The sequence below is a fragment of the Erythrolamprus reginae genome, chromosome 4 (genome assembly GCF_031021105.1).
Source record: "Erythrolamprus reginae isolate rEryReg1 chromosome 4, rEryReg1.hap1, whole genome shotgun sequence".
NCBI classification, from domain to species: domain Eukaryota; kingdom Metazoa; phylum Chordata; class Lepidosauria; order Squamata; family Dipsadidae; genus Erythrolamprus; species Erythrolamprus reginae.
In genome coordinates, this window is record NC_091953.1 from 103,796,790 (window position 1) to 103,815,695 (window position 18,906).

The 18,906-nt window shown below is 42.7% G+C and overlaps 2 protein-coding genes across 7 annotated transcripts in view; one reads left to right on the forward strand and one right to left on the reverse strand.

The window, feature by feature from the left end:
- LOC139166905 (uncharacterized) overlaps positions 1–18,906 on the forward strand; it is a 984,072-nt gene that overhangs the window by 842,628 nt on the left and 122,538 nt on the right. The window lies entirely within an intron of this gene.
- Positions 1–18,906, reverse strand: part of TFDP1 (transcription factor Dp-1) — a 39,791-nt gene that overhangs the window by 5,061 nt on the left and 15,824 nt on the right. For all 6 annotated transcript variants that reach the window (XM_070751120.1, XM_070751119.1, XM_070751122.1 and 3 more), the window contains exons 4-11: positions 18,743–18,840; positions 14,886–15,007; positions 12,887–13,052; positions 12,518–12,664; positions 10,809–10,877; positions 10,144–10,295; positions 6,808–6,974; positions 5,880–5,961 (exon numbers count right to left, since the gene is read on the reverse strand). In XM_070751120.1, the coding sequence (XP_070607221.1) occupies positions 5,880–5,961; positions 6,808–6,974; positions 10,144–10,295; positions 10,809–10,877; positions 12,518–12,664; positions 12,887–13,052; positions 14,886–15,007; positions 18,743–18,840 (1,003 nt within the window). The remainder of the gene's footprint in view (positions 1–5,879; positions 5,962–6,807; positions 6,975–10,143; positions 10,296–10,808; positions 10,878–12,517; positions 12,665–12,886; positions 13,053–14,885; positions 15,008–18,742; positions 18,841–18,906) is intronic.

Sequence of the window (18,906 nt, forward strand, 5' to 3'; positions counted from 1 at the left end):
CTACGGTCGCAGGAGTTGAACACACTTGCTGCAAAACCCGTCTCCCAAACGAAGCTTCCGCCGAAGCTACTGAGTCCAGTTTGTAATGGCGTATGAAGGTATTAGGAGACGCCCACGTAGCCGCCCTGCAAATGTCCTCAATGGACGCCTGAGTCCTCCAAGCCACTGAAGTGGCTGCACTTCTAGTGGAATGCGCTGTTACCCCGGTTGGTGGTACCTGAGACCGGGCTTTGTAAGCCTCCTCAATACAGTCTTTCAGCCAGCGACTGATGGATCTAGCCGACACTGCCAGACCCATTGATCGCTGACCAAAGGACACAAACAGCCGCTCAGATTTCCTGAAATGTCCAGTCCGTCTGATGTAGATTTTCAAGGCCCTCCGAACATCTACCTTGTGCCATCTCAGCTCGAGAGGGTGCTGTCCATGTGTGCAAAAGTCTGGCAAGACTAACTCTTGAGCCCTATGAAACCCAGAGTTAATTTTGGGGATAAATGTAGGGTCCAACCTTAAAACTACCCGATCAGGGTGGAATATACATAAATCTGCACGCGTAGACAGGGCCGACAGCTCCGACACTCTGCGTGCCGACGTAATTGCCACTAAAAAGGCAGTCTTTAAGGAGAGCAATCGTACTGGAATCGTCCTCATTGGCTCGAAAGGAGGGGCTGTCAACGCCTTGAGTACTAGGGAAAGGACCCACGTCGGGAACCTATGCACTGGAGGCGCATGAGTGTTAATCGCGCCCTTAATAAAATCCCTAATCCAAGGATCCTGTGCCAGGGAGCGAGCGTGGGGTACCCGGATGATGGTTGCCAGAGCCGCTAAATGCCTTTTCAAGGTATTTGGGGCTAACCCTTTCTCCACCCCTGACTGTAGGAATCGTAAGATTGACACAACCGAAGCCTCCCCCGGGTTAAGCTGGTGATCCGAACAAAACTTACAGAAGGCCGCCCAAGTGGACTGGTAGAGTCTTACCGTAGATGGGCGACGTGCTGCCTGTATGGTGGATATAACCTCGTCTGGTAAGGCTTGCTGTCTCAGACCCGCCCTTTCAAGTGCCAGGCGGTCAGTTTGAACCACTGAGGGTCCGGATGGCAAACTGACCCCTGAACCAACACTACCTCGGAATCTGGAATCCTCCACGGGGAAGACACCGACAGGGCTACTAGGTCTGCAAACCAAGGCCGTCTCGGCCAATAGGGAGCCACCAAGATCATTTCCACCCCCTCCCGAATTGTCTTGTCTAATATCCGTTGAATAAGACACGTGGGGGGAAAGGCATACAGTAACCCCTGGGGCCATGGTGACCATAGGGCGTTGACCCCCTCCGCCCCTGGAGTCGGAAACCGGGAGAAAAACCTCTGCAATTGGGTGTTTGCTGGGGTTGCGAAGAGGTCCACCAATGGAAGACCAAATCGTAGCACTATCTGCTTGAAGAGTGCAGGGTCCAGCTGCCACTCCGAAGGATCCAGAGTGGACCTGCTCAGCCAGTCCGCCTGCACATTGCTGGTCCCGGCAATATGCTCCGCCGTCAGAGAGGCCAGATGAGATTCGGCCCAATCGAAGAGGTCCGTGGCTTGAGTCATGAGGCGATGAGATCTGGTACCTCCTTGATGGTTCAGGTGGGCTTTTGTGGCCACGTTGTCCGTCAGAACCAGGACATGCCTGTCTTGAACCCAGGGAGCGAAGGCCTGAAGGGCTAAGAAAACCGCTCTGAGTTCGAGAACGTTGATATTGACCTGGGTTAAGTCCTCCTGACACCACAGGCCCTGAGCTATATGAGGCCCCATATGAACGCCCCAGCCCGACAAGCTCGCGTCTGTTGTGATGATCACACGCTCGTGGCTGCGAAGAGGAGAACCCTGGATCAAGGCTGGGGACAACCACCATGCCAGCGACTGCTTGACCGAAGCTGGGAGTCGCACCTTTCGGTGGGAGTGACTCATCTTGTCCCTCTGGGCCGGGAGGAGAAACCATTGGAGGCCCCTCATATGATGGCGAGCCCAAGGCACAATCCCTATGGCTGAGACCATAGTCCCTAGTACCTTGGACAATGTCGCCAACGGTATTTGCCTTTGTCGACGAAGGCTGGTTACCAATCTCCGTATATTGAGGACCCTCTCTGGTGTTAGCGAGACCGTGTCCTCTGCGGTGTCTATGATGGAGCCGAGGTGTTGGATTGATGTGGTGGGATGAAGATGGCTCTTCTCCACGTTGACCGTGTAGCCGTGCCTCTCCAGAGTTTCCCGTGTGAGCGCCAGATGGTGTTGCGCTTGGACCATAGACTTGGACATAACGATTATGTCGTCCAAGTATGCCATAACTCTTATGGACTGGGCCCTTAGATGTGCTGTCAGAATGTCCATCAGCTTCATAAATGTACGGGGAGCCGAAGATAGGCCGAACGGCATGGCACGGTATTGGTAGTGGACCCCGTTGAGACAAAACCTGAGATACCGACGATGAGCTGGCCAAACCGGAACATGCAGGTAAGCCTCTTTGAGGTCGATAGATGTGAGAAAATCGTTGTGCCGAACAGAGGCCAAAATTGCCTGCAGGGAGTGCATGCGAAATCTGCGATACCGAATGAAGGTATTCAGGAGCTTTAGGTTTAATATCATCCTGAACCCCCCCGAAGACTTCGGCACTAGGAACACAACGGAATAAAATCCCGTGCCCTTGGCATGTTCGGGCACCTTCTCTATTGCTTGTATGTTGAGAAGGTGTGTTATCTCCAGTTGAAGATGACGTCTTTTGAGTGGGTCTCGCGTTAGTGGACAGGTGACAAACCGGTTTGGCGGGGGCTGCAAGAATTCCAGGCGCAGTCCTCTTGATATTGTGGCCCTTGCCCACTTGTCGGTGGAGGTAATTCTCCAGGAGGCACTGAAGCGTTGAAGTTTGCCTCCTATGGGCTGTAATGGAGCCAAGTCATTTTGTGCGCCTGAAGCCACGTTGGTTCCCTCTAAAGGGACGCCGAGACTGCTGGTATCCTCTGGGCCTATCCTGAAAGGCCGCTCGGTCCCCTCTAAAGGTGGGCTGGCCATACTGATTTTGGGTGTATGGCCTATTACCTTGACTCGCCGAGGAAGAGGAATCCCAACGAAAGGGCTGACGGCGAGCGTAAGGATTGGGTCTACGCTCCTGGCGCCGGTATGCTCTAGGGAGGGTCTTACGTTTGTCCTTATCCTCGATGAGGACAGGGTCCAAGGCTTCTCCAAAGAGCTTCTCCCCTTGGTATGGAGATGATGCCAGGTTCCACTTGGACTTCAGGTCCGCTGGCCAACTCCTCAGCCACAGGAGGCGTCTGGATGCAAGTGACGCCGCCATCCCTCTAGCCGAAAACTTTGCGGCATGGAGAGTTGCATCCGCAGAAAACTCCGCAGCTGCCAATAATTTACTGAGGTCCTGACGTAAGCGACCTTCTTCCGGACCTAGGCGGGCCTGTACCTCCTGTAACCACATTATGGAGGCCCTATTGAAAAATGAAGCCGCGGTCGCTGCCCGAAACGCCCAGCTAGCCATATGATGGGATTTCCTCAATAAAATTTCCGCCTTTCTATCCTCCGGCTTCAAGCTGTCACCAGTCTCAGATGGTACTAAGGCCTTAGAGATCAAGGTCATTACTGGCTGATCGATGGGCGGAAATTCTAGCAGCTTTTCCATGTCATCATCCAAGGTATAAAATTTCCTTTCGATGACTGAAGGACCTTGAGCTGCTGCAGGCTGTTGCCATGGGCGTTTGATGCTTTGCCTAAATATATCGGAGGATGGCACATGTTCAGTCTCAGGTTGGGGCTCCTTGAATAGCACTGCTGAAGGCTTAGGGTCCTCTGAGGCCTCGGTTGGACCTGGTAAATCTGCCACCTGCTTAGCTTTGTGTAGCAGAATTTTAAAAAGGGGAGCCTTAAAAAGTCCAGCTTGCACAGGAGGATCTGGAGCTGATTCATCATCTGAAAAATCGTATTCTTTTTCCATGTCCTCCAGGGGAGACGGCTCCTCCATCCAGGACCCCATACCCGAGGGGGGCGGTGCAGCCCACAGGTTCTTGGGCTGTGCAGAGCGGGGGTGTTGGGCAGTTTGTTGCACCCCCACAGCCATCCCTTGTGAGTATACATCAGAGATGAGGCCTTGCAAGGCAGGGGACATCTGCTGCCAGGTATCAGGTGCCACACGCAACCCAGCCGCAGTGGGTGTAAAGGTGGCAGATGGGGCACTCCGTAATGAGTGGCTGGCAGACCCTGGTCTCTGTTGCTGAGGCCCAGCAGGAGGAACCACTTGAGGCATGAAGTGCTGCCTCTCTGGAGACCATTCCCTCTCTGATAATGTCTCTGATGGTCTCAAATTACATTGGGCTGGTGGATCCCTGGCCTGCAATAAGGGAGAGGTGGTTCTAGGAGTTAAGAGGGCTGCCTCCAGTCTCTGCTCCAACGCTTTAATGCGCCTCTCTGCCTCCTTCATTGATGAAGATGCTTGGGCCTTAGATTTGTCCTTGGACTTCCCCTTGCCTTTATCCTGAGGCAATACACTGGGGGAAGATGACTTCTCAAGGGTCTTTTCCTCCATACTCACAGTTCACAGTTGTTTTTAAACAGCGAGCTCAAGAAACACTTGACAGACACGACTGTCAATGGCCAAATATCAGCGAAAAATGGCGTCTAGGCAATTTAGAGCATAATGCTGCCCAGTGACAGTTGGTCGCGCCCAGTGATTGGGCGGAGAGCAACATTACCCGCCCAATCATGGCGGGCGCGGGATTCCTTGCCTTCAAAAATGGCGTTCCCGCTTTTTCTGCCACTGACAGGCTCTGGGAGGCTCGCCGGTAAGGGCCCTGCCCCCCCCACGCTCGAAACTGACAGCCGTTTCAAATAGCCGATCCGCGCGGCTTTTCCGGCTCAGCGAGCGGCTTGCGGCGGCGGCGGCGGCTGTCAAATTAGCCGCCGAACAGCTGAGAGGCGCTGGCTGGGCGCCAAACCCAAGCGCCTTCGTTCCCGGCGAAATTCTCGCCGTCCAAGCTTCCCAGTGAGGGGGGCTGACCCCCTCACCTTCAGCTGGCAGCCGGGTATGGCCACTGAGGCCGGGGACCCAAGGCTGAGTTGCTCCTCGCTGAGCATAGTACCCACTGAGGGAAGGGAAGCTCGAGGAGATTCACGGTGGGGGTGATTCTGCCCGCGGAGGGCAGAGACCCCTTGAAATCCCTTTCCTGATTCACAGCACCTGCAAAAAGAAAGGGGAAAAAAAACCAGAAAAATTAATAATTTATTATTACTATCATTATTAGTATTATTACTATTATTATTATTACTATTATTACTATTATTATTAATGCTTCATCAGAGAAGCCAACTCAACAGTCTCTACACTAAGACTGAGTTTTTAAAACTGAGGTATTGGGGGCTGCTAAGGGGCGGTGACTACCTCATATTTAAATATTTAAATTAACTCAGTCTCTACCAATAAGATTGGTGAATTACCCATGTTGGACTCTCCTTCCAGATGCAGTGGAGAATGGTCAATTTTGGCAACCGACCAGGAACATTTCTTAAGATACCTTTTGCGGCTGTGGCCTAGAGGTGGAGCTCTTACCTCACAATCAGATGGTTGTGAGTTCAATCCTAGATGGGGCAGGAGTCTTCTGCTTGTGCATGGGGTTGCATAAGATGACCTGCAAGGTCCCTTCCAACTCTGTTAATATGTTATCTGATAAGCAGGTATATTAAAAGGTTTCCTAGGTATCTACTGAGATCACTTTTTAATTAAATAAAAATTCAATTTAACAATTAACAATTAACAATTAAAAATAAAATAATATAGCTTTGCTATTTAGATGATACTGGTTCTATGAACTAGTTTTTAAATATACAACTCAATCTTTTCTAACCTGTTGGAAAATCTTGTTCCATTTGAAGCTGAACCTGATGAGGATGAGACATACACATTGCTGATTGATCCCTGAGCCATTTCTGTAAGACAAAATAACACCAGGAATTAGATAGCAGTCATTCTATAACATACACATATGCAATTCAATAAAACCTCCACTGAATATAATTTACATATACTGTATAGCATTTCAAACTTTCATATTTAATGTCCCATCAACTGCTGCATTACTAAATCTGGGTTCTAGTTTGATAGGAACAAATAGCCGGTCTTTTGGGGTTTTTATTTAATATAGTATTTTTGTTAAATAAGGATGGGAAATCTTAGAACTATTTGTAGACCCATTAAGGGGACGATAACCTATACTTTTTAAAATTTACTTTTTAGCATCCAGTCAGGGTGGATTTTTTCATGTGCAATGTTAGATATATTGGACATTTGTTTTTTTTTCTCCATACAAAAATTCTTTTTTCTCATTGTATTGGATGTTCATTTTTTTTGTTTATGTTTTTTATTTTATTACTGTTGATAAAATAAATTAAAAAAATAAAATAATTTACACTATTTAAGTAGAGGGAGCACCAGATGAAAAGGTGTTTATACAAATGAAAATCAAATATATTATTTAGTATATTGTAATATTTTGTAATGTTTTCTGAATTAAACGTTACCATTATGTTACAGAATTATTATGGCTAGTAAAGCAGAAGATAAAATTTGTATTAAGTATCCTGTGGCTGTCAAAGGTTACTCCATCTCAACTATTAATATGGCCCAGCTACAACTGAAGGTATTTTGCTAACAGCAAAGCAGATGTTTACGTTATATTGCACTGTTTATCATAGTTGTGTTAAGTTCCAATAGCAGCCTATTTGTTCTGAAGTTTTATTTTGAATGTTAAAAACGTTAACTTCATTTAACTTTACCTGTCACATAAGGTTCAAGAGCTTTAGGAACCAAGCTCCTTGCATTTTTTAAATCTTCTGCTGAGCAACTTCCAGATTCTAGTCCAAATGCCATTCCCATTCGCTTCAATACTTCAATATCATCATGTATTTCAAATGCATTATCAAAATTAAATAGATACTCAAACCTAAAAGAATGAATAGAAGTTGGTAAATATGTTATATATAGGTCTTAATATTTTTCTTCTGAAGTGCTCTCCCCTATTAAAATGTAAAATTTGAAAATATAACATGCTTAGATAGTACTAAGCTGCTTAAATACTTTTATTTTAGAAAATCTTTATTTTTTACAGCCTTTTACCACCTTTTAGTGCAATATAAACCTACTGATAATTAGGACATGTCAATTTTTTTTCAACTTTCAATTTGAAAAAATCAGGGGTGCTCAAAAGTTGTGACATGTTTTTGGGATTATAAAAATATTTGTAAATATAATGTAGATGTGCTTGGTAAATAATTAAATAAATATAGTAACTTTTTAACATTTTGTTTGGTCCATCTGAACCATATTTATAACAAATTGCTTCAAAGCAACTACAGTTTACAGACCAGCGTAGTTTTCTACTGAGAAACAGAATAATATACTGTATATGAAAGCTGAAGAAAGAGTCTACAGTAATTCTGGCTGTTAAGCTTAACTACTAATCATATCCAACGATGATGCTTTGTTTTAAATGGTGATCACACTGGCTTGTAACTAGTTTGCAACACTGGTGCAATACCTTACTGGATGCACTTACTGAGATCATTATGGTGAGCAGACAAAGACAATAAATTGTCTATGTCAGTGGTCACACCCACTGAAAGTAAAAGGTTTGAAAACTTATTGAGTCCTCAACACTGTAAAAGGCCAACTAAATAATGACATTGATAAGTATATCTGTGTCACATTGAATAGAGCACCTGTAGTAAGATTGAGAAAGAATATCCTTGATAAAGGAAAATAATACAAATGTCACAATTGTGAGTACCACTGGTATTCACAGAAATAAACAATGCCCTCAATCACATAGGCAATGCTGATTTACATGCCTTTGGCTCAAGCAGATCAGGTTTTTGAGAGGTATTGTTATACTCAGGGGTGGGCAGCAGGCAGGACGGGGTGGAACGCAGTTCCACTGGCGGAAATGAAGATGCGTGTGCAAGTCCAGCTGATCGGCGACTGTCACATGCTGATCTTGGTTCAACTCCCCTTGTTTTCCCTGCTGCGGCTGTATCTGCACTCCTTTTTTCCTCTTTCCTCCTTCCTGGCTTCGGACAAGCTTCCCTCTCTCCTGCCCGGTTCCCCTCCACACTCACGGGGCCACCTCCCACCTGAGGTGCAAGCAGAAGGCATGGGTGGAAGCAGCGCTGGCAGCATTTATGCTTCTGGCAGCACCCGTTCGCCTAGCTACCCAGCCTGAGGCGCATGGGGGACCCAGGAAGGAGAGCTCGGGAAATGCGAAGCAAATTGTCACCCCAGCGAGCAACACTAGTAAGGTTGTAAGTCGAGGACTTAAATGATCGTTCAAGCCACACCCACCTGATCACATGGCCAGCAAGCCACTCCCACCCAGTCACATGACCATTAAGCGACATCCACAAAATAAGCCACATCCACAGTATGGCAGTAAAAATTTTGGCTGCCCATTACTGGTTATACTATGGGTAGAATATTGGTAGAAAATATCAGAGAACCACCAAAGATGTGTTGCTATAACTGGCAAGAGAAAAACTTAGAATTGGGTGGGATTATCATTATAAAATCAGGTGCAAGGTTGACTTAAGAGTGGTTTTTTTCATGTGCGACAGGTCTCAGGGAACAGGTGTGGCTTAGCCAAACACCCAAAGCTTCATACAGGTAGTCCTTAACAACTGCCCTACAGTTACAATGTTCTGAAAAATTAACTTTACAACCAATCCTTAATTTTACAATCACTGCAGTGTCCATATGATTAATATTTGGATGCTTTGCAACCAGCAGGTATTTATTGTTATTGCATGATCCCGCTGTCACACGATCAGTACTGGCACGTTAGATCTAGCCCAATCACAAGCAGAGCCAAAGGAGAGACTGGCAATAAAATCCCAAGTCACGGTCTCAACAACTTGCAGTGAGTTTTTAATGAGTAAATGAAATTGACACAGTCAGTCATGGTCACATGTTTAGCTTAGCAACAGAGTTGCTGGCATCAATTGTGGTCACTAAGTGAAACTATGGAGAATAAATCATGTCCCGTACTTCAAAGTATTGGCAGACTGCTATCATGTCTCCCCAAGTCTTCTCTTTTTAGACTAACTTAGTTCCCTTAGCTGTTCATTCACAATTTAATGTCCAGACTTCTTTGTTGCTCTTTTCTAGACTCTTTCTAGAACTTTATCATCCTTTTTTGTATCATGGAGACCAGAACTGAACACAATATTCCAAATGTGGTCTCACTAGATTGATACTACTCCTTCTTGTGATCTTGATTCTCTGTTGATGCAGCCTAGTGCTGAATCAGTGCTCCTTCTGGCAAACATAGCACACTGAACACTCATATTTAAGTGGTGGTCCTCTAGGACAACTAGACCCCTCTCAGTTACTACTGTTGAGCTACTACCTATTGCATACCTATGCATTTGTTTTTTCTTATCTAAGTGCTCTTACTGATCTTGTGATTGACAACTTTCACACAATTTTATCCCCATTTCTAGTTCATCTAATTACAACCTACTGATCTGTACTTTTATAGAATGATAGTGAAGGGTCTTCTAGCTTTATTACTGGAATGAAGTCATTGAAGAATGAAAAGCTGATGAATATCAGTTTCCAGAGATTTTTCAATAATCTGATTTTCCTTGTTGAATTATGATTGTAAATATAATGAGGTACATTACAGAAGTAAATCCCATGTCAGCCCTAAAAACTAAGAATGAAAGTGGTTGCTCAGGTAGGAAATAATTCTAGTAGTTGGAAGGCAGGCATATTAGAAGTTTGCCAATGAAGAGACTTAGTATTCAAATATTTTATTTTTAATGCTAAGTTCAACTATTCTCCATGAAAACACAGAATACCTATCAACATGGCTAATTTTTAAATACCTGAGGTCTAATGGGAACAAAGTGACAGTAAAATCTTTTCTAATGATTCTGTGTGTCCACCCCATATATAAATTAAAAAATAGAGAGGTTATTATTGGCATGGAAAATCGGTCTATTTATTATCCTGCAACTATAATATCAGCATTTATAACATATAATTGCTCCATTCAACAAGACCTCATACTATATCTATAAAATCAAAAGAAATTTTTTTTCTGAGTATTAGTAACTTACTTGTCGTTAGAAATACTGCAATCGATTACAGTTTTCTTGCTGGTGTTCACTATAATAAATGGCAAGTGAATGACAGAATTTGAAGTTGGTGGTCTATTTGCTTGTTGCTGTGCATGACGATTTCGCTGAACAAGATTTTTGAAGGCAATTTGCTGTTAAAGGATTTAAGCAGACAAAGTTTGTTTTTTTAAGATTTGGGAAACAATTAGCATTATTCATCTCAATACCCTTAGCAGGTGACAAGACCTAATTGACCTTCGTGATCTCAGAAGTTAGGTCCTGGATAGTATTAGATGGGGGACCACCTGAACATTTCAAGCTTGTTGATTAGATAGGGGAGTTGACAAAAAGGAATCCTGAAAGATAGCAATGGCAAACCATTTCTACAATAATGACTAGAAAATCGCTCAAATTTAAGTTACCAGAGAGATGAATTCAACTGAAGGGCATTTTTATTTTTATTATAGTCACTCGTAATACAACTCATTCATCAGATTCCTTTAAGAATATATGAGGCACCCATGTAAATTTGAGAATTGTTGAAATCATGAAAGATTGATATTAATTTAAAACAGAATTAAAGAGAAAACCTGAATTCAAACTTTCAAGATTGTACCTAGCATCAGACTAGCAAGAAGAAAAAGTATGCTGCTGTTCTATGATACCTGAAGAATTAATTCTTGTAGTTGTGACTGTTTTTGCTTTATTCTTTCAAGTCTTCTCTGTCTCTCCACCTTAACAAAAAGAAAAATAATGTAATAACATATTGAATCAATCAAAGATGTATGCTGAATGGTATACTAGGAGCTACTTCAAAGATTTTACTTACCAACGAGCAACTAAAGCAGCATAAAACTAGATTTGCATGTGTAATAAAATTTATAATTGTTCTAAAATAATTGAATCAAAATATCAAACTCCAAAAGCACATTTTTTTCAAGAGCAGCTTCAAACTAGCTGTGCAAAAATAAAATATCCCATATTTTAATTATATTGAAAGTTTAATAAAATGTTACCCATTCAAGCAAACTAAGAGGCAGCAATTTTCTTGGAGCAGTTATTTCCAAAAAATAAAGCAAAGACAGATAATCCTCACTTAGTGAACCTAATTGAGATCAGAGCCCTGCTGCGCTCATCTCCACTTCAGCTCCCACCACTTGCCTAACCATCCATTTCTGCACTCCATGGCCCACTAATTCCAGCCCAGTTGACCTTCATTCTCATTTTCTTCCTATTGCGAGATGTCTCCGGAGCCTTGTGAGGGCCTTGCAAAGCTGCCTAGGCCAGGTATGCTTTACCAACAGTTGGTGGGTCAACGAGTGCAGGTGGAGGTAGGAGGGTGCAGGGCAAGGCAAAAAGGCAGGGAGACCGATGGGTGGTGGGAGTTGAAGTGCATACTGTCATCATGAATGTGGACAGGCATCTGAATTTTTATCATGTGATCCACTCAAATTTTGATGTTACTATGAGATGCTACAATGGCAATAACTTTGGGCACAGGCCATAATTTCTACTTAATGCTGTTGGAATGGTCACTGAATAATTGTTAAACAAGGATGAATTGTATTCCAAATTTTAAACCATTTGCACATACAGCACTATACTATCAATGAAATCCAAACAGCATTTAAAATTCATTGCATTATATATAATTGAATCAGGCAAAATACCTATTATATAATCAGCCCATTCACAGAATGAAATAGTATTAACTACTAGAACATATCAACTATTTCTACTGTGCTTTACCCTTCTTTTCAAATACATCCGTTTGGGGGGAGAGGGGGGGGAGAGAGAAACAAGCCTATACATCAGTTCTTGTTTTTCTCCTGTATTAATTTCCAATACATTAAGAATCCTTTTAACAATTTCCTCCATATTTTTAAGTTTTTCAGCAAACTGAATTGTTTTTCTTTAGTTTATTTGCAAGGATACAATTATGAAAGCAATGAAATCACAAAACACTACTTTAGACATGAATATCAAACAAGAAATCAACCATGTGAAATTTAATAGGAAAGTGAACACAAGAACAAGGGGACACAATCTGAAGTTAGTTGGGGGAAAGATCAAAAGCAACGTGAGAAAATATTATTTTACTGAAAGAGTAGTAGATCCTTGGAACAAACTTCCAGCAGACGTGGTTGGTAAATCCACAGTAACTGAATTTAAACATGCCTGGGATAAACATATATCCATTGTAAGATAAAATACAGGAAATAGTATAAGGGCAGACTAGATGGACCATGAGGTCTTTTTCTGCCGTCAGTCTTCTATGTTTCTAGGTTTCTTAAAAGGAAACCCATAACTTATCATTAGATTTAATGAAAATATCCATTAAGAAAATATTACAAATGGTTTCAACAAATTTTACCTCTAAATTCTGGCATTCCTGAGCTGAATTAGTAGGTAGGCCAATCCATTTGATTTCTTTCTTTTCCTTGGAAATAATGTTCATGGCCATAAGAACGTTTAAGGCATCATAGACCCGTCGCCTTATATTTTTCTGATCATAAGCTTGCTGTAAACATTAAAAATTAAAAGTATGAAAATACTTGCAGTTATACTACTTAGCAATGTAATCTAGCAGATTAGACAAACAGACATTGCTATCATCAGTTAGTCCAAATGATGATACCCAAGAGAGCAATAAATGGGTATCCTTATTAAGTAAAAAGGGAGTTTTTATGAGAAGTCTACATAATTCATTACAAAAACTAATTTAGAATACAAATATACTTACTGATTCATTTGGTGAGATGTGAGCATCTGCAGTACTGAATTCTGCAACTAACTCATCTGCTACCTCATTGTACGAGGTAGTTCCTTTCCTCTGAACCTTCTCACAAACCTTCATAGAGAAGTGCCGTAAACCTTTGCCATTCTTCTCTCCCTTTTTGTTTCGTTTCCTACAAAAATATAATTAGTTATAGGAACACAGCTCTCTAATCCATTACAGCTCCATATATATGAGTTACATATTCATTTAGTTTCAGTGTATGTGTCCAATTTATTTACACAATCACGACCAAACACATCTACACATAAAAAAGGAAAATAAATAAATTTATTTTATGATTCAAAACATAAGACATATGCTTTGATTGAAAAAAAAAATTCTATATACAGTGATACCTCATCTTACAAACGCCTCGTCATACAAACTTTTCGAGATACAAACCCGGGGTTTAAGATTTTTTTGCCTCTTCTTACAAACTATTTTCACCTTACAAACCCACCGCCACCGCTGGGATGCCCCGCCTCTGGACTTCCGTTGCCAGCGAAGCACCTGTTTTTGCGCTGCTGGGATTCCCCTGAGGCTCCTCTCCATGGGAAATCCCACCTCCGGACTTCCGTTGACAGCGAAGCACTTGTTTTTGCGATGCTGGGATTCCTATGCTGGGATTCCCCTGCAGCATCGCAAAAACACAGAAGTCCAGAGGTGAGGTTTCCTATGGAGGGGAACATCAGGAGAATCCCAGCAGCGCAAAAACGGGCACTTTGGCTGGCAAAAGGGGTGAATTTTGGGCTTGCACGCATTAATCGCTTTTCCATTGATTCCTACGGGAAACATTGTTTCGTCTTACAAACTTTTCATCTTAAGAACCTTGTCCCGGAACCAATTAAGTTTGTAAGACAAGGTATCACTGTGTATATATATACAGTGGTACCTCGGTACTCGACCATAATCCGTTCTAGAACTGTGGTTGAGAACCGATTTGGTTGAGTACCGTATTTATTTATCCCATAGGAAATAATGGAAATGGATTTAATTGGTTCCCAGCCCGTTAACTCGCTGGAAACCAATTAAATCTATTTTCTTTATTTCCAATGGGATAAATAAATTCGCTACTCCAAGCTGCAGGAAAGGTGGGGGCTGCTGGAAGCAATGAGGAAAGGAGCCCCCAGAAGCTGCCATCCCGGCAGCTTCAGGGGGCTGAGGAGCTCTCTAAGAGCTCCAAGCTGCAGGAAGGGTGGGGGCTGCTGCAATCTTGGCAGCTTCTGAGGGCTCCTTTCCTCATTGCTTCCTTTTATTACCTGTAAGCAGCTTCAAAAACTTTCTCCTTCCCTGTGGAATTTAATGGCTGCAACACGCAGCGATTTCCCTTCCAGTAGCAAGAGCGCCGGGAAGTCACGTAATGAAGGGAAGCTGCTGGAGCGGCAGCAATTGCTGAGATGGCTCCGTCGGCTTCCCTTCATCACGTGACGTTCCCGGCGCTCTTGCTACTGGAAGGGAAATCGCCGCGTGTTGCAGCCATTAAATTCCACAGGGAAGGAGAAAGTTTTTGAAGCTGCTTACAGGTAATAAAAGGAAGCAATGAGGAAAGGAGCCCTCAGAAGCTGCCAAGATTGCAGCAGCCCCCACCTCCAGAGAGCTCCTCAGCCCCCTGAAGCTGCCGGGATTACATTTCGTATAATGAACAAAATTTTCTCTGGCTGTTCGGTATCTGAATTTTTGTTCAGATACCGAAGCAAATTTTTGCCGAAAATTTTGTTCGTTATCCGAAATGTACGAGAAAGGAAGCGTTTGAGTACCGAGGTACCACTGTATATCAACATCCTGTACCACAAAATACTAGAGAAAGAATAACTGCTACGTGAGAGCTTATTATTTAGCAAATGCCAGATTGATTAAAAGTTTGATGTCGGATGTCAGAGTTAAACTGCCTATTCTGAAGCATATATTATTGTATTCCTACAAAACTGTAATTCTAGTTCTAATTTAACTGAATGTTACTTACCCAGCTGACCAAGGTGAGGAATCTGCAGTCTGATTCTGTGATACAAAGTGTGTATTGGGAGTATGTGGACTTCCTACTAAAATAGTATTTGGGGCTGATGGTCTCTGTGGTGTACCAATAACCTACAATTAATAGAAAACTATTAGAAAGAAATAATTATTCATTATTGTGATGTTATTAGCATCCTTTAAAAAATTGCAAATTTAAAAATTGGCCAAACTAAATATGTCTCTCTACAGGTACACAGTCTAAAAATATACTTATTGTTCCTTTCCTTCAATACATTATCAATATTGTAACTCATTATTACAACAACAACAATCATCTCCACTGTGTCTCCTCTGCCATACAAAATGTCACTTTAATTATACCTGCATTACTTTGTAACGTATCAGATTTTCTATTAGAGATTCTGAAACACCTGAGATACTAGAAAAAAATGCTTAATCCTTTAAAACTAAAAAAAACAGAAATGCAGACATTTATTTTCTGTAAATCAGTTTGATATGCAGATACTGTGAACTGAGTGGAATAATTAGAGATTTCTATATTGTCTAGACCAGTGATTTTCAACCTTTTTTGAGCCGCGGCACATTTTTTATATTTACAAAATCCTGGGGCACACCACCAACCAAAATGACACAAATCTAATAAATAAATAAATAAATAAATAAATAAATAAACAAACAAACAAACAAACACACACACACACATAAATAACCCCCTCATATATACAATCCCATGTAACATCCCCTTAAAAATACAGTCAATCATCAATCATCCCTCCTCAAATTTATACCGCTCTCTCATTTCTGGGTACTTCTCCTGTCTTTCCCCCTTTTCCCTCTCATGTTTCTCATTTCTCTCTCTTCCTCCCTTTTTCCCTCATTCCTTCTCCCTCTCACTTCTCCTCTTTTTCCATCCCTGTCTCTCTCCCCCCTTTATGCGTGTGTGTGTATACACACTCGAACCATTTCCAAAACCAGTTGAGGGCTGGGTTTTTTTCCTCTTTTATTCTTTTCAAAAACAGGTGTGGGCTGGGGGGGTTTTCTTATTATTTGGGTGCTTTTTACCATATGCTTCAAGAAGCCCCCCTCTCTCTCTCGGTTGCTCTCTCTCGTTCTCTCTCTTATTTTCTTTCTCTCTCATGCTTTCTCTCTCTTGTTCTCTGGCGGGATTAGTCATCTGTTGTCCTCTTGATGCTGCTGACGTGATGCCAGGGACAAAACGCCCACCCACTCCTGAGGGAAAAGGCGGACTGTTTGGGATGGGAATTAGCATCTCTCCCACCGCGTTAAGTAGGCAAGGCAAGGCAGAAACTCGCCGGACGCGGAGCCCAAAAAAAGCGCCTCAGGAAGGCAGAAGCGAAGCGCCCCCACCGCCCGCTCGCTTTCCAACGCTGCGCCCGTTGCGCCGGGCTCTTTGCCTGAATCCGCCTCCTTTCTGAGGCTCGAGCGAGCCTCCTTCACCGGCAGCCGGAGGGTCAGCTTCGCCCCCTGCCCAGCCGAAAGTGTGCGCGTGAGGGGGGAGAGCTTGCTTCTGCAACCGCATGGCCAGAGAGAAGCGGGATAGCAAGACGGCGGCATTCTTCTGCCTGGCCTGGGCGCTCTGCTTGGCTCTCCCGGGCTTCCCGCAGCATGTAGGTGGCCGAAAAGACCGAGCGGGAAGCGCTCGGAGCGGCTAGCGGCCGGATCGCCAGCGCCACTGCAGCCACAGCTGTGGGAGGAGCTGCGCCCCAAGAAAGCCGGAGAGAAGGACGGATCGGGCGGGGACAGCCACAAGTGGAAGCCTCAGCCCTGGAGCTTCCACTTGCAGAAACCGCCCCTCCCCCGGCTATTGCCCACCGCTATTAGCGAGGAGAAGCCATGCGCGCGAGGGGGCCGACTTTCAAAACAACCTTTGCTGGCCTCTGCCTCGCGGCACACCTGACCATGTCTCGCGGCACACCAGTGTGCCGCGGCACACCGGTTGGGAAACACTGGTCTAGACCAAGGGTGTCAACTCACATCCTGGATAAGTCACATGCTGGCCCCGTACCTGCACAGTTTAGTGAAGAGAGAAAAAGTCCCGCTACATCATGTGACACGGTGAATTTGACACCCCTGGCCTAGAAAATGGGAGTGTCTTAACATCCATACCTAGAATGTCAACAGATGTAATTATTACATACAACAAAATATTTAAAATATTTTAAAATTTATTGGGCTCCAATACATTTTATATAGGGAAGGACTACATTTTAATATTGGGAAAGACTGTCAAAAATGGCATTTTGTAATGTTTATTTAAAACATGCTATTATGGCTAAAAGTTTGACATTGCAGCATTGTAAAGATAAAATATACCATATGTCTCCATTTACTTAATGGATTGAAGGTCTGAATATACTTACGACCTTTAAGGAGATATAGCCTTAGACTTTGTATGAATAAGTATTATAAGATGGGATTCATTTGTACAAAATACAGTACATTACAAAAAGCATGATAGTTCTGTTTTAGAAATATGTATTTGTGTAATGTCTGCACTAGATCAGTGATGGCAAACCTATGGCATGCGTGCCATACAAAGCGATATCTTCCAGCACGCAAGCTGTTGCCCTAGCTTAGTTCCAATGTGCATGTGCGTGCTGGCCAGCTGATTTTCGGCTTACATAAAGGGTCTAGGAGGGCATTTTCAATTTCCAGAGGGCCTCCAGGGATATAGAGAGCATTTTTGTCCTCCCCAGGCTCCGGGGAAGCCTTTGAAGTCCGGAGAGGGTGAAAAATGGGCCTACCAGGCCCACCAGAGGTTGGGAAACGGGCCATTTCCAGCCTCCAGAGGGACTCCGGGGAAGCAGAGAAGGCCATCTTCGCCCTCCCAGGCATTAAATTATGGGTGTGGGACTCACATGTGCATGATGGTGCGCACACACGCTTTTTCAGCACCCAAGGGAAAAAAGGTTCGCCATCATTGCACTAGATACATATAGAATTCTAATTATATACTGTAGCACCCTATTATATTTTTGTATTGTTTTTACTTTGTTAAGCAATTAAGTATTATTTTACAGTGTGTAACTTGTGTTTTGTTCCCTTTTCTTTATTTTTCTGTTATTATTTAAAGCTATAAAAAATTAAAAACAGTGAGAATATGGTGGTTTATTTCCTACTTTCAGATCTGAACCCTGCTGTTAGGAAATGACTAGCTGGGTTTTTATTAGCAACTACTGCCATAAAAAAAACTCAAGGTGTCTGAATCCTGGAATGAAGTTGTCAAGAAGTTCTTTTATCTTAATTTTATTTTCACTCTTTTGTTTTGTCTTGCTTGATTGTCTTTTGTTTCAGCAAATATATAGGGTAATTTTATTCCTTTAATTGTATTTGAGCCTGTTTTTATGTGCTGTCTTTTTAACACTATAGCTACTTTGCTGGTCACAGGTGGTTAATAAATACAATTTCAGATATTACTTTAAGCAATCAGTCATGTATCTACAGTACAACATACTATGAAAAACTAGGATTATACTAGAATATATAGTATACATATTATCTATACTACAATCCTAGTATAAACAGGACATTGGATTTTATTATACCAACTTAATTATATGTTCAGGCATAAATAAAATAAACCAGAACTAACTGGAAGGGCATTCGTTTTGCGTTGACAATACAAATGCTTTTTCTGTGACTTTGGAATAAATATCCAAGTCTTCAGAGAAAGGCGGCATACAAATCCAATCAATCAATCAATCAATCAAACAAATCCTTATGTTTCACATGCCTAACACTTTTACAATAAACAGGTGTGCATATTCTTGTGTACGTGTTAAAATGTTATTTATTAAAAATGAATTTTTCTGACAGGCCTCTTACCACTTGTTGTGCAATGTTAACATTCGACGGGCCAAATGTTTTCGGCAAAAGTTGTTTGCCAAGTGTTGAGGGATGAACAGCCACTAATGAAACAACACCTAAATGTCCATATAAAAAGATAAAAAAGAATTAACAACTGACAATGCATGTAACTTCCTACTTTA